Raw genomic sequence first — 13,669 nt, 5'->3', positions numbered from 1 at the left:
TGGACTGGAAATGCAGACAGAAGAGGTCTGGAAGAAGCACAGACACAACAGAAGCAGAAGAAGAGTTTATGACAGAAAACAGCTGGAGTGAGAGGAGACTGACAGGACAACAGCTGAAAGAAGAGAGAAGAGAGAGGAGGAGGAAGCAAGTCTGAGTTTCAGCTGAAGAGAAGACTTCCTGGCTTAACAGGCGCACTACTGCCCCCAGTGGCCTGACTGAGTGTGTGGTAAAGTTTTAGGGCGGACAGACAAACGACCAGCTGATGCGGTCAGTATGGCCGAGGGTAAAAAGTAAATAAATAAAATGAACATATCCAGCACAAAAATTAACATTAACAAAACTTTACAAAAACAACAACAAAATTGACAAATAATCCTCTGCTGTGACGAGTCTCATTATTTTGGTTTTCCTTTCAAATAACTTTGAAATTCTGTTGAAACTGGAGCCACGTGTGGCCAAATGAAAACAGTGGAGTTTTTCTTCAGATGCATCCATAGACTGTCTTCTCGAGTGTCTAAAACAGAAAACACCAGACTGAAAATCATTTTTATGTAAAACTTTATTCATATTATAAAATGTCCTGGTTTACACTGGTTTATCTACGCTGACGACAAACATGGACGATAAAACATGTCGGAAACATGAAGAAACTGAGGACGATTCAGACGACGTCACCAGAGGTCCAGAAAAACAACACGATGAACACGACTTCATGGACGATCAATCGCACCCTTTGACAGTTGATCACAATGTTTGATGGTTGATCACAGCATTCGACGACTAATTGCAGCTTTTGACGGTCAATCACAATGTTCAACTGCTAAGCGCTACATTTGACTGTTGACCTCAACGTTCAGCCGTTGACCTCAACGTTCGGCCGTTGACCTCAACGTTCGACCGTTGACCTCAACGTTCGACTGTTGACCTCAGCATTTGGCCATTGACCTCAACATTCGGCCGATGACCTCAGCATTTGGCCGTGGACCTTAACGTTTGACGGTTGACCTCAACGTTCAGCTGTTGACCTCAACGTTTGACCGTTGACCTCAACATTCGACTGTTGACCTCAACGTTCGACCGTTGACTTCAATGTTCAACTGTTGACCTCAGCATTTGGCCGTTGACCTCAACATTTGGCCGTTGACCTCAACATTCGGCCGTTGACCTCAGCATTTGGCCGTGGACCTTAACATTTGACGGTTGACCTCAACGTTCGACTATTGACCACACTGTTCGGCAGTTGATCACAATGTTCAGCAGTTGATCGCAACATTCAACAGGTGATTGCACCGTTTGACGGTTGGTTTCAACATTTAATGGTTGACCGCAACATTCAACTGTTGACCTCAATGTTCGACATTTGACCGCACCTTTGATGGTGGATTGCAGTTATTTTATTTTTAGGGAAGACTAACGCTGACACTGTCCTGCACGATGAAACGATTTTGAGTCTAAAAGCAAAAAAACACTGATGTAATATTGAACCTCCTGCAAAAAATCACAAACTTTGCCCTAAAGGTGAAAAACTACGGTGGCGTTAAGCGTTCACCTTCAGTTTCTACATGAACAGTTTTCCTTTGCTCTTATTCACGTCTGATGCAACTAAAAACATTGACTTTTCCAACCTCAAGTCAATCGTGTTTTAGAGTTTTCTTGATTTTTTGACTGAAAACACAAGAAAGACGTGAATGTTTTCAGAGAAATTTTTGCAGATTAAAGTGGTTTATTGAAAAACAAATATTCTGTGATAATTGTGTTAAATTACAGTACAAATATTCTCTGATTTTCGTTGTGAATTTAAGGTAAAAACTAAATTTTCTCAGATTTAAGTGGTGAATTTACAGTGAAAAAAAAAGATTTAACTGATGAATATTCTCACATTTTAGCGACACATTTATTGAAAAAATATTCTCACATTTACGTGAAAAATTTATAGACAAAAAGAAAAATTATAACAGAAAAAAACAACTAAACTTTCTCAGATTTTTCTGATATATTTATGGAAAAAAAGAAAATATTTTGAAATTGAAGTGAGGAATATTTTGAAAAAACACAAAATATTTTCAGATTGAACCGATAAATTTGTGGGACTAAAAAAAACAAAATATTCTCACCTTTTAGTGATAAATGTATGACAAAAATGAAATATTCTCAGACTTAGTCGGTGAATTAATAGTAAAAACTAAATATTCTCAGATTTTTTATAATGAATTTAAGGTAAAAGTTAAATATTGTCAGATTTAAGTTTCCTATAAATTTTGGAGGTAAATAAATGTAATATTTTCAGATATCGCTACAAACACAGGGTCGTAGCTTCACGTGAACAGCTGCAAAGGAAACGCGTTGAATGGAAAATAAGCGTCAGTGGTCGACACATTCGGACACGAGCACAAAGACACAGCTGGAGCTGAAAACACCTGTGCATAGCCTCCATATGTACACGCCTCGTCTCCTTAAAGCATCCGGACGACGGTTTTTCTGCACTTTGACCGACGCACAAACCCTCTGGACAGACAAACACAAGTACAGGAAGTCACCGGATCGTCCTTATTATCAGAGTTCACACGAAAAATACAAAGATAAGGAAGAAAATGATGGATGTCCATGAGGAGGAAGAGCAAATCCGGTGGAACCAAAACTGATCACTGAGCGTTTGTGATGTATGTATGATGTATGAGAAAAATATGTATGAGAAAAATATATATTCTCAGATTTAAGGGAAAATTTACAGGAAAAAAAACAAATATTAGTAAAGATCAGATGTACATTTTCTCAGCAATAAATGTATGGGGATAAAAATAAAAATACTTCCCAGATTTAGTTTAGAAATATTTTCACATTTTAGAAATGAATTCATGGAAAAAATAACTCTTCTAACATTTAAGTGCCAAATTTATAGAAAAATATTAAATATTGTCACATTTAAGTGATGAGATTATGGAAAAAAAACAACAAAGTATTCTCAGACTTAAGTGAAAATTTATGAGAAAAACAAATATTAGTAAATATCAGCAAAAAGATCAGACGTAAATATTGTCAGGGATAACAGTATGGGGAAAAATGAAATATTCTCAAATTTTAGTGATGAATTTATGGAAAAAAAATATTGTCAAATTGGGATGAGTTTATAGAAAAAAAAATCAACAAAATGTTCTCAGATTTTTGTGATAAATTTATGGGAAAAAATAAAATATTCTGAAATTGAAGTGATGAATATTTAGAAAAAACACTAAATATTTTTCATATTGAACCAATAAATTTGTGGGACTACAATAACTAAATATTCTCACCTTTTAGTGATAAATGTATGAAAAAAACTAAATATTCTCAGACTTAAGGGAAAATTTACCGGAAAAAAAAAAAAAAAAAAACAATATTAGTAAAGATCAGACGTAAATGTTGTCAGGGATAAATGTACGGGGAAAAACTAAAAATTCTCCAATTTAAGAGACAAACTTATGGAAAAAATGAAATATTCTTACATTTATCTGATACGTTTATGGGAAAAAAATATTTATTCTCAGACTTAAGTGACACATTTACAGTAAAAAAAATATTCTCATTTAATTGATGAATATTCTCACATTTTAAGTGATGAATTTATGGGGAAAAAAATAAACAAAATGTTCTCAGATATTTTTTAAAAATAAATTTATGGGAAAAAACCTAAATATTCATAGAAGTAAATATCAGTATAAAGATCTGAGCTGCAACAGCAGATGACTCAATATAAAATAGAATTCCAACAGTTGATCTCATTGATAGGTTCTGTCGCAGAAAAAGCCAAAATTCAACAGGTCACAGCTTCTCAAATATAAAGATCTGTTTTCTTTGTTGCATCTGAAAATAAATTGAATATCTTTGGGTTTTAGACTGAATAATATAAGCAATCGGACAAAAGTAAAGACATTTTCCTGATGTTTTATCAACAAAATGACGGTTAAAGTAATAGTCACTGATCGACAGTGGAAACGACTGCAGTGGACGAATAAAACAATGGACGAACGAGCACAGATACGAAGAAGAAGAAGAAGAAGAAGAGGTGAAGATACGATGAAAGACAATCCTGGTTTCAAAGAGTCGGACGTGGATCAGCCAGAAACCATGCAGCAAAGTCCAGGAAAACGGCGTTTCCTCTGTCGGATCAGAGGGTGAGGAGTCAGATTCAACAGACTGCTGTCGTCTGTGGAAGGAAAAAAAAAAATTACAAGAAAAAAAAAACAGTTTGAGATCAAAATTCCAAGAAAGATAAACCACAAAGTTACAATCTTAAAAACTTGGATATTCTGTTCTGATTAAAAAACAAAACTGAAACTGTACAAAATTCCTACAAAAAAAAAAAAATCAAACCCAAATGAATAAATTAAAAAACTGAAATGCTGAAAAATGAAAAATAAATCAATTACAGTGAAAGCTTTAATATTCTGAGGTTAAAATTGAGAACCAACTTGAAGATCATATTGAATGTTCTCTCACATTTAAAGAGAAAATTTACAAGAAAATGTTTGAGAATAAAGAAATGTTTTATACTATGAAAGTCACAAATTTATAAGAAAAAATCTAACGTTCCGAGATTAAAATGAAAAGGAAAAATAAATTTAAAAGATTTAAAGTTGAATATTCTGCTGATGAAATCTGAAAAAAAAAAAAAAAACCCTGAAATTATACAAAAGTGAAGCCTCAAACCCAAACTACCAATGAATAAACAAAAAACTACAATTTTGAAAAAAATTAAAGAAAAAAAAAACACAAAAATTTACTAGAAAACTTTAAATCAAGAATTTAGGAGAACAAAATTGAATATTATATTGAATGTTCTCACATTTAAACTGAAAATTTACAAGAAAAATTTTGAGAATAAGACAATGAGTTTTCGATAATTATTTTCAGCAAAAAGCCAAAGTTATTTATAATTTATAACTAAAATTTATTAAAATTCATGAGAAACACTTTAATATTTTCAGAGAATAAATCATAAACAGATTTATATATAAAATCAGAAATTTAGGTGGAATTTCCTGATCAAATATAGTTTAATTTTCTCAAATCAGGAATTTATAACATAATAAAAACACTGCTTTTTATTAGAAATTTAGAGAATAGAGAATATTCAAGTTTTTCTTCATAAATATTTTTCTATTGTAATACATTTGTGGCATTAATCTCAGGAAATAATATTTTTTCTTAATAAATCTATGAGAAGTTTATCATAATTTTATCACTTTAATATCAGAGAAAATGTCACATAAAATTGGTAAACTGGTAAAGTTTATAGATGATAGATACAAAAAGATGACCAAAGCCCCTGGAACAGACGGTTCCAGCTGCTGACGACATGAGGAATACTGTAGGAAACACGGTTAGAACATGTGTTTATAGTGACATGGATGAGGGAACAGGTCTGGAAGGGCTGGACCATTTCAGAGGAGAACGTTTACACCACTACCCCTTCCAGCTCCATTTAAAGGGGGAGGGGCCAAGGGGTGAATTGGGATTGGTCCCTCATCTTACTTCAGTGTTGGGTTTTCTTTCTCTGGTTGTGAGTTTGATTCTGTGTTTTCGTACCTTGGTTCTTCAGAGGCAAAGGCATGGTGTCCCTGAGTTTACTGAGCAGGTTCCTCATCTCCTTCATGTCTCTGTGAAGACCAACACACACACCCCGGATCAGCAGGAAAACACACACACACATAAACATAAACCCTGTTGTCGTGGCGACGTCCGACCTCTCGATGTTGTCGATGTCGGTTCCCACCATCCACGGCTCCTGGGGGGAGTCGGTGGGGGACGAGGAGCGCTCGTCCAGGATGGGGACGTCGGAGCTCTCGTCCACCCTGAAGTCCACCTTAGGCTCCGAGTCGGTTCCTTCAGGACCAAACAGACAAAAGCAGAACTGGATCAGGACGGTTCTGGTTCTGGTCTGGTTTGACCCCTTGACCAACGTCTGGGTGAAAGGGGGGGGGGGGGGGGGGTAACTGTTTTATCATCTGTCTGTCTGTCCATTCAACCACATAATCACATTATCTGAAGAATGCATGGACATTTCTGCACCAAACTTATACTTCACTAGGACTGTGTATCAGCAAGAATCTGGTGATACGATACAAATCACAATACTAGGATCACAACATGATATATCACAATATATCATGATACTGTTAAAAAGGCTATTTTTAGTTTGTTTCTTTTTTAAATGATTATTTCCTTGAAGAATTGAATTACACCAGAAATCTGCACAAATACTAAACACATTTTTATTTGATCCCAACAGGATCTGATGTTCTATCACAAAATGTTCCTGTGTTCAAACTGAAATTCTGTTTTACAGACGTCACAGTTTCAGATCCTGTTCTAATGTCCAGATTCTATTAGTTCAGAACTAACATCAGAACAGGATTTTAGTTCAATCCCAACAAAGGAACTAACATTATTCAATATGAGTTTTAAATTAAAAAAAAAAAAAATTTATATATATATATATATATATATATATATATATAAACAAAAAACAAAAATGAACCTCCACAATATCTGCATTTGAATAAATATCTAAAAAGATCGATACAGTACTTTTTAATATCGATACAGTATTGTGAAATATCACAATATATTGCAGAACTGATATTTTCTTACACCCCTATACTTCACTGCAAAAATCTAAATCTTACCAACTGTATTTGTCTCATTTCTAGTCCAAATATCTCATCACACTTAAAATCAGACAGAATCACCTGAAGAGGAACTTTTCAGTTAAATATAAGAACTGATTTATAGACAATAGATCTGCAAAATCTGATTTCAACTAATCTGACAAAGATAACTTTCACTTGTTCCATTGGCAGATGTTTTTTTCCTTAATTCAAGATTTTTTTTTTTGCTTAATTCAAATAAAAAAATCAGAATTTAAAAAAATCAAATAAATAAAAGTTGCATTGGAAACTATTAAAGCACTCGGAGAGCGCAGACCTCTGCTAAGGCAGATCAGACAAACTAAAAAAGCAGAAAATGTTGATAATCAGAGTTGTGATTAGTTATGTTATTATGTTGTTATTGTCCTGGTTCTGATCCACTTGAGACCACATTGGGCTGAATGTGGAAGCTGAACTAACATGAGTTGGACGCCTGTGCTCTCCATGGTCTGGAGTCTGAGTCTGAGTCTGAGTCTGGACTGTTAAAGGTAAAGGTGTAAAAGTGTTGTTACTTTTTCTGTGCAGCTGCAGAACCCCCAGCAGACACATGGACTTCAACATCTCTGTGATGAACATCTCCAGACAGCACTGCAGCTGGATGAAGAGACGACAGATCTCTGGGTGGATCTCCCCATCCTCTGGACTGAGGAGGAAGAGGAGGAGGAGGAGGAGGAGGAGGAAGAAGAGGAGGAAGAGGAGGAGGAAGAAAATGAGGAAAAAGAAGAGGAGGAGGAGGAGGAGGAAGAAGAGGAGGAAGAGGAGGAGGAAGAGAAGAAGGAAGAAAAAGAAGAGGAGGAAGAGGATGAAGAAGAGGAGGAATATAAATATTTTCAGATTGAACCAATAAACTAAATCTTCTCACCTTTCAGTGATAAATGCATAAAAAATGAAATATTCTCAGATTTAGTCGGTGAATTAATGGTAAAAACTAAATATTGTCAGATTTTTTTTCCTATTTTCTGATCTGGGTACCAGTGTCTGTTTTTGCTCATGGGTCGGTGCAAACTGAAACCAACATGGAGGACAGTGAAGGTGACACAAAACCAGGAGATGGTCCAAAAAAAAAAAAAAAAAAACAGAGGAGAATGGAAGTGATGAAGAGCAGATTTGAAAGCATTTCTGCAGCTGAACCTGCACATGAACACACAGGTTTGTGTGTGTGTGTGTGTGTGTGTGTGTGTTTGTGTGTGTGTTTGTTTGTGTGTGTTTGTTTGTGTGTTTGTGTGTGTGTGTGTGTGTGTGTGTGTTTGTGTGTGTGTTTGTTTGTGTGTGTTTGTTTGTGTGTTTGTGTGTGTGTTTGTTTGTGTGTTTGTGTGTGTGTGTTTGTTTGTGTGTGTGTGTGTGTTTGTTTGTGTGTTTGTGTGTGTGTGTGTTTGTTTGTGTGTGTGTGTGTTTGTTTGTGTGTGTGTGTGTTTGTGTGTTTGTTTGTTTGTTTGTGTGTGTGTGTTTGTTTGTGTGTTTGTGTGTGTGTGTGTGTGTGTGTGTTTGTTTGTTTGTGTGTTTGTTCTCAGTGACTCTTCAGGGTTTAGATCTGTGGTGAATGAATGAATGAATGAATGAATGAATGAATGGAGCAGATGTTTCCACAGGATGAGGTTCTAGGTGCACGTGGTCCTAGGTGCATGTGGTTTTAGGTGTATGTGGTTCTAGGTGTATGGGGTTCTAGGTGCATGTGGTTCTAGGTGCATGTGGTTCTAGGTTTATGGGGTTCTAGGTGCATGTGGTTCTAGGTGCATGTGGTTCTAGGTGTATGGGGTTCTAGGTGCATGTGGTTCTAGGTGCATGTGGTTCTAGGTGTATGGGGTTCTAGGTGCATGTGGTTCTAGGTGCATGCTTTTCTAGGTGCATACTTTTCTAGGTGCATGTGGTTCTAAGTGCATGTGGTTCTAGGTGCATGTGGTTCTAGGTGCATGCTTTTCTAGGTGCATGTGGTTCTAAGTGCATGTGGTTCTAGGTGCATGGGGTTCTAGGTACATGCTTTTCTAGGTGCATGTGGTTCTAGGTGCATGTTCTCTGGGTTCCTCCTCACCCTGACACAGAGATGAGGGCCAGGTCCCGGTGCGCGGCCCGGGCCATGGAGCATCCTTTGGCCCGCGTGTGGTGCATCTGCGCCCGCAGAGAGGGGCAGTCTGCGGACACCTCCCCCACGGAGATCACCTGCTCCCGGTACAGCGCCACGAGCGTGTTGAATTCCTGCACAGTCTGCAAAAACAAACCAGTCCGTCAACACCCCCGCCCCGGACCAAAGCCCCTCGCCCCCCCCCCCCCCTCCCGCAGTTCCTGACTCCTGTGCTAAACGCTGCGGTTTGTTTGTTTTTTTTGCGCCACTGCTGCAGCCGCACACCCTCATCTGCCTCCTGTCTGTTTTTTTTGCAGAGCATCATCCGTGAACTCACCATCCTGCTGCCGTCCACCGGCCCCCCCGCGCTCTGCCGCCGCTCCGGGTCCGTGTGCGCCCCCTTACCGGAGGGGAACACGCTCCCTGCGGACCTGGGGCGCTTTTTGCGGCCGTACGGAGCAGAACACATGCATGCACAGCCACCAGCGGAGCCCGGCCACACCGACACTGACGCCCCCACCCCCCCTCCTCTGTCCGCGTCCTCTACCGAGCGCAGAACGGACGCCTCGGGTGACGTAGGCAGCCCCCTCCCCCTTCAGGCGCGTGAGGTGGATCCGCGGAGCAGGACCGTGACGCGGAGCGGACGGAGCCCAGCAGGTCTGCGCATCCACGGCCGGAGGAGAGTCACCTTCAGCCGCTCCTGCAGGCCGACGGGGTGGGGTGGGGGTGGGGGTGGGGGGGCGTGTTCCGCCGCCGCGCTCACGTGTGCAGAGGATTCACCGCGAGCCAACAGCAAAACAAGTCGTCACCCTCCGACCGGCAGTTAACCGTTTAAGAGCATCAGTGTCCAGAGAAGCAACAGCCCCCCCCCATCAGCACCACAGCCTTCAAACCCCTCAGCATCAGCACCATAGACCCCCCCCCACACACACACTTTTGGATCCACCAGTGTCTGGACCCCCCCACTCTGACATAAATGTTTTTTTTTTTTTGACACTTTACTCATGTTAAAAATCATCATCTGTTTTATATTTTGGTCCAAAAAAGAATGATTTCATGTGTCAAATATTTTATTGTCTTTCTTTTTTTTTTTTTTTTTTTTAAACAATTAATTAATTAATTAATTAATATTTTGAAAAGTTAAAAAGCAAAGTATAGTAGCCTAAATAATACATAGTACATAATATTTATTATATAACAGCAATAGAACAATATATCAACATGTATTTATTGAATCCTGTGGTTTTACTGTTGAATGAATCAAAGGTTCTGATGTAATTCTACTGTGAATGAATGGAGGTCATTTTGACCCACCTACGTCTGGGGTAGTAAAACAGAAAGTCCAATTTCATAAAATCTATACAAAGGAAGTTAAAAATTTCAACAGCATGATGTCAATCACATAATAATAACTTTTCATTACAAAGACATTTCATGAAAATAACTTCAGTGGGTCATTTGGACCCACTGATGCATCTAAGGGTTTATATGAAGCTGCATCACAGTCACAGTCAGAATCATCTTTATTTACCAAACACTAAACATATGCAAGGAATTCTCTGCCAGCAGTTGTGTTTCTGGGAAATTACAAATAGATGGTCCACAGTGCAAACATGGACCTGGAATGACTTTATGGTCATGTTGCTTCATAATACATTAAATGTATTTTTCTAGTGTAAATGATTTGTGATTTACTGAGAAAATGGTTTAACCCATAAAGACCCAACGAGCCACTGACGACCAAAACCATCTACTGGTCTAAAATATTTAATATCTTCTGAACCACTAATCCTATGAGTCCATGTAAATAATTGGTGTAAAATACAGTTCATCATCTTTTTATGGTCATCAGATATGACCCATTTGGACATTCAGAGGCTCAGAGGTTACCATGGAAAGACCGTCATCTTCTACAACATTGATTAACTAGTAAAACCCATGGATTTGGATCAATGACTGTGGATTGAGACACTTTGTTTATGTTCAGTTAATGATATATATTTACAGAAAAGTCACTTTTTTCCACAGTTTTCTTCGTTTTTGATGTAATAAACCTCAAATTTAATCTAAGCTTTGATGAACATTTTCATGATCAGCACATTAAATAATGGAAAATACCTGATTTGTACTGGAAAAAAGCAAAATACAGAGAATAATATTATAATAAATGGGGATAAGTTATTTAAGAAAGGTTGAATACAGAGAAAAAATCATTTGGGAACTGACACAAAAGTAGTACTGGGTCTTTATGGGTTAAAACTGCTCTAGTTGTCCATGGTCTTCTGTTCTCCAAGGACCTCTGCTCCAACATGGAGTCCATAGTAACTTTATGTTGTAGTACCACTGACAGCCACCTGGTGCTGCTCCAAACAGTCCTGTCAGCTACAGGTTTACACTGACAGGAGTTGTTGTTTCCATGGAAATCATTATGGTTTCGGTGGCTTTACTTGGACTTCCTTCATCAAATGTCAGCTGACTGGCCTGTCAAGTCACTTTTTAAGTTTCTGTTTATTTAATCTTTTATTTTTATTTTATTTTTATTAATCGTTTATTTAAGTTTATTTAATGAGTCTGGTTTATTCCAGGTCTATAGAGAGTATGCACATATGTCACTTCCCCCCCAGGCCACACCCCTCTCAGTCAGACTGAGTGTCTTAAACCAACCTGCTCAACATGACGGAGTATAGCAGTAAACACAGCCAGAGAAAAGGGAAAATGTGAAATATGAAATTAAATGAAGGACAGTTGGACTGGACATGGATCTGTACGAGCTACCAAAGAACAAGTGGTCCATGAACACTGACATGTGGACACAAATGGAGGATCCAGACCTGATCCAGGGGGGAGGGGGTCAGCGCTATTTGGACCTGAAACTAATATACATGGTTTCATCAGGACTGACAACCAGGGTCCAAAACTAGGGCCCAGAACCAGCTGATCCAAAGGCTCCAAAACTAGGACCAGAACCAGCTGATCCAAAGGCTCCAAAACTAGGGCCCAGAACCAGCTGACCCAAAGGGTCCAAAACTAGGGCCCAGAACCAGCTGATCCAAAGGGTCCAAAACTAGGGCCCAGAACCAGCTGATCCAAAGGCTCCAAAACTAGGGCCCAGAACCAGCTGATCCAAAGGCTCCAAAACTAGGGCCCAGAACCAGCTGACCCAAAGGGTCCAAAACTAGGGCCCAGAACCAGCTGATCCAAAGGGTCCAAAACTAGGGCCCAGAACCAGCTGATCCAAAGGTCATTTCCAGCAGACCGTGGACTGACCCCAGTGAATCTATGCATGATCTACTGGGACTGAGCAGATTTACTGAGTCTAGTTCAGATCCAGTCCTTTATCCAACACAGATACTACTGCTGTGGACCAGCAGGGCACCACTGGATTCTGGGAAATTAGTAGATTTACACACCTGGTTTAAATGAACACATTATTCTGATAATATTATGGCTTTACTGTCGGAATATGACGACTTTAATCTCATAAACGAATGACATTTTTGTTAAATTATGAGGTTTTTTTATAACTACGACTTTATTCTCATAACATTGTGATTCTTTTTGTATTCGACTTCACTCTCATAAAATTATGGGTTTTATATTCATATTTTATGAATTTTTTCTCGTAGTGCCCAGTGTTTTTCTTTTCTTCTGTGGTCCTAATACTCCGTCGTAGCTTTCTTCTCCAGTTCCTCCGTATTTGTAAAACTAGGTTAGCCTCAGTTTCAGTTAGTTTACTAATCATGTAGGAGCACAAGGTTCACAATCACAAAATGAAGACAAAAATCATGAAAGATCTGATCATGAAACCAAGAGCTGCACTAAGAAGGAACGTTAGCCAAAACAATAGGTCATTTCAGGTCTGATTGGACCCAAAAATTCAGCATAAATGAATGTTAGCTGACACCAAACAGGATCCACAGATCTAGGTTTGGTTTCCTGGGTTTGTGGATCCATCTACTTCTGTTTTCTTTGTCTTTTGGTGTCTGTAAAATGATAGCTCCCACTGCTTTAAGAACCTGAGAATACAATCAGTCTCACAACAGCTCTGCTCCATTTTTTATTCAATATTGTTCTTCAGTTTAGACAGTACTGAAGCCAACGCTGTCACTCATCTCTCTCTTTCTGCCACTCAGTGGGCGGAACCGCGGTGACTTCTGTTAGCGGTGACGTCACATGCAGACCCTCTATATGTAAAGTGTCATGAAATAACTTTTGTTATGATTTGGCACTATATAAATATAATGTGATTGATTTGATTGATTTTTGCTGACAGGTGTGCTGTAGTTGTAGTTAACAGGTTCAACAAATGTAAAATGACTTTGTTAGTCACTGCTTGATGACGTTTATCATTTCACTGAGTCGGTTCATGTAGTGTTCAGCATTAGTTCACCTGTGAACCTTCAGTCCTGTAGTTCCGCCCCTTTTGTCTAAATGTGGTCACTTCTGTACAAAGCCCCTTTGATGACATGTGAGGCAAATAATGTGTGACATGACTTTAATCGAAGTATATCACAGTAGTTCATACCAAGATGAAAATAAAATGAAATCAAATTGAGGTGTTCCATGCTGGTCGGAACTTCAAATCAGTGTCCTTTACTACAGCAGTCAGGTCTGTGAATTATCTAATGGTCCTGCATTAGTAGTAACACACAGTATTATTTTTTTTTTCTCACATGCCACCAAAGAGGTTTTGTACTTTTAGTCCCAAAAACCAACATGACAACAGCCAAAGAGCAAACTACTGCCTTCAAAAGGAGTTCAGAAACTAGTGGTAATAGTTGGTAAAACACTGCAGAAAATAAAGGTTTATCTAAAGATTTATCAAACTGTACTTGAACTATGAAAAAAGCTATAGTGTGAGTAAGATGGATGTGGTGTTTTTCATCTGTGTTAAACCTGAAATGCAGGGTGAACACATGACTT

At 38.5% G+C, this 13,669-nt stretch overlaps 1 protein-coding gene and 1 long non-coding RNA gene across 2 annotated transcripts; both read right to left on the bottom strand.

The window, feature by feature from the left end:
- Positions 1 to 542: 542 nt before the first annotated feature.
- LOC115429332 (uncharacterized) lies at positions 543 to 1,338 on the bottom strand. Its single transcript, XR_003936771.1, has 3 exons — positions 1,327 to 1,338; positions 993 to 1,006; positions 543 to 732 (listed from the first exon to the last, which is right to left on the bottom strand). It is a non-coding gene; the product is annotated as an uncharacterized LOC115429332 (long non-coding RNA).
- Positions 1,339 to 3,155: 1,817 nt separating this feature from the next.
- LOC115429322 (regulator of G-protein signaling 7-binding protein B-like) lies at positions 3,156 to 9,428 on the bottom strand. The gene is made up of 6 exons (XM_030148655.1): positions 9,084 to 9,428; positions 8,717 to 8,889; positions 7,200 to 7,330; positions 5,725 to 5,863; positions 5,567 to 5,637; positions 3,156 to 4,184 (listed from the first exon to the last, which is right to left on the bottom strand). The coding sequence occupies exons 1-6, from the start codon at positions 9,213 to 9,215 to the stop codon at positions 4,093 to 4,095; spliced, it is 738 nt and encodes a 245-aa protein (XP_030004515.1). The 5' UTR covers positions 9,216 to 9,428; the 3' UTR covers positions 3,156 to 4,092.
- Positions 9,429 to 13,669: the final 4,241 nt, after the last annotated feature.

This window comes from Sphaeramia orbicularis, chromosome 12, assembly GCF_902148855.1.
Source record: "Sphaeramia orbicularis chromosome 12, fSphaOr1.1, whole genome shotgun sequence".
NCBI classification, from domain to species: domain Eukaryota; kingdom Metazoa; phylum Chordata; class Actinopteri; order Kurtiformes; family Apogonidae; genus Sphaeramia; species Sphaeramia orbicularis.
The sequence above is the reverse complement of the archived record's forward strand: the minus strand, read 5'-3'. Positions and strand labels throughout refer to the sequence as shown.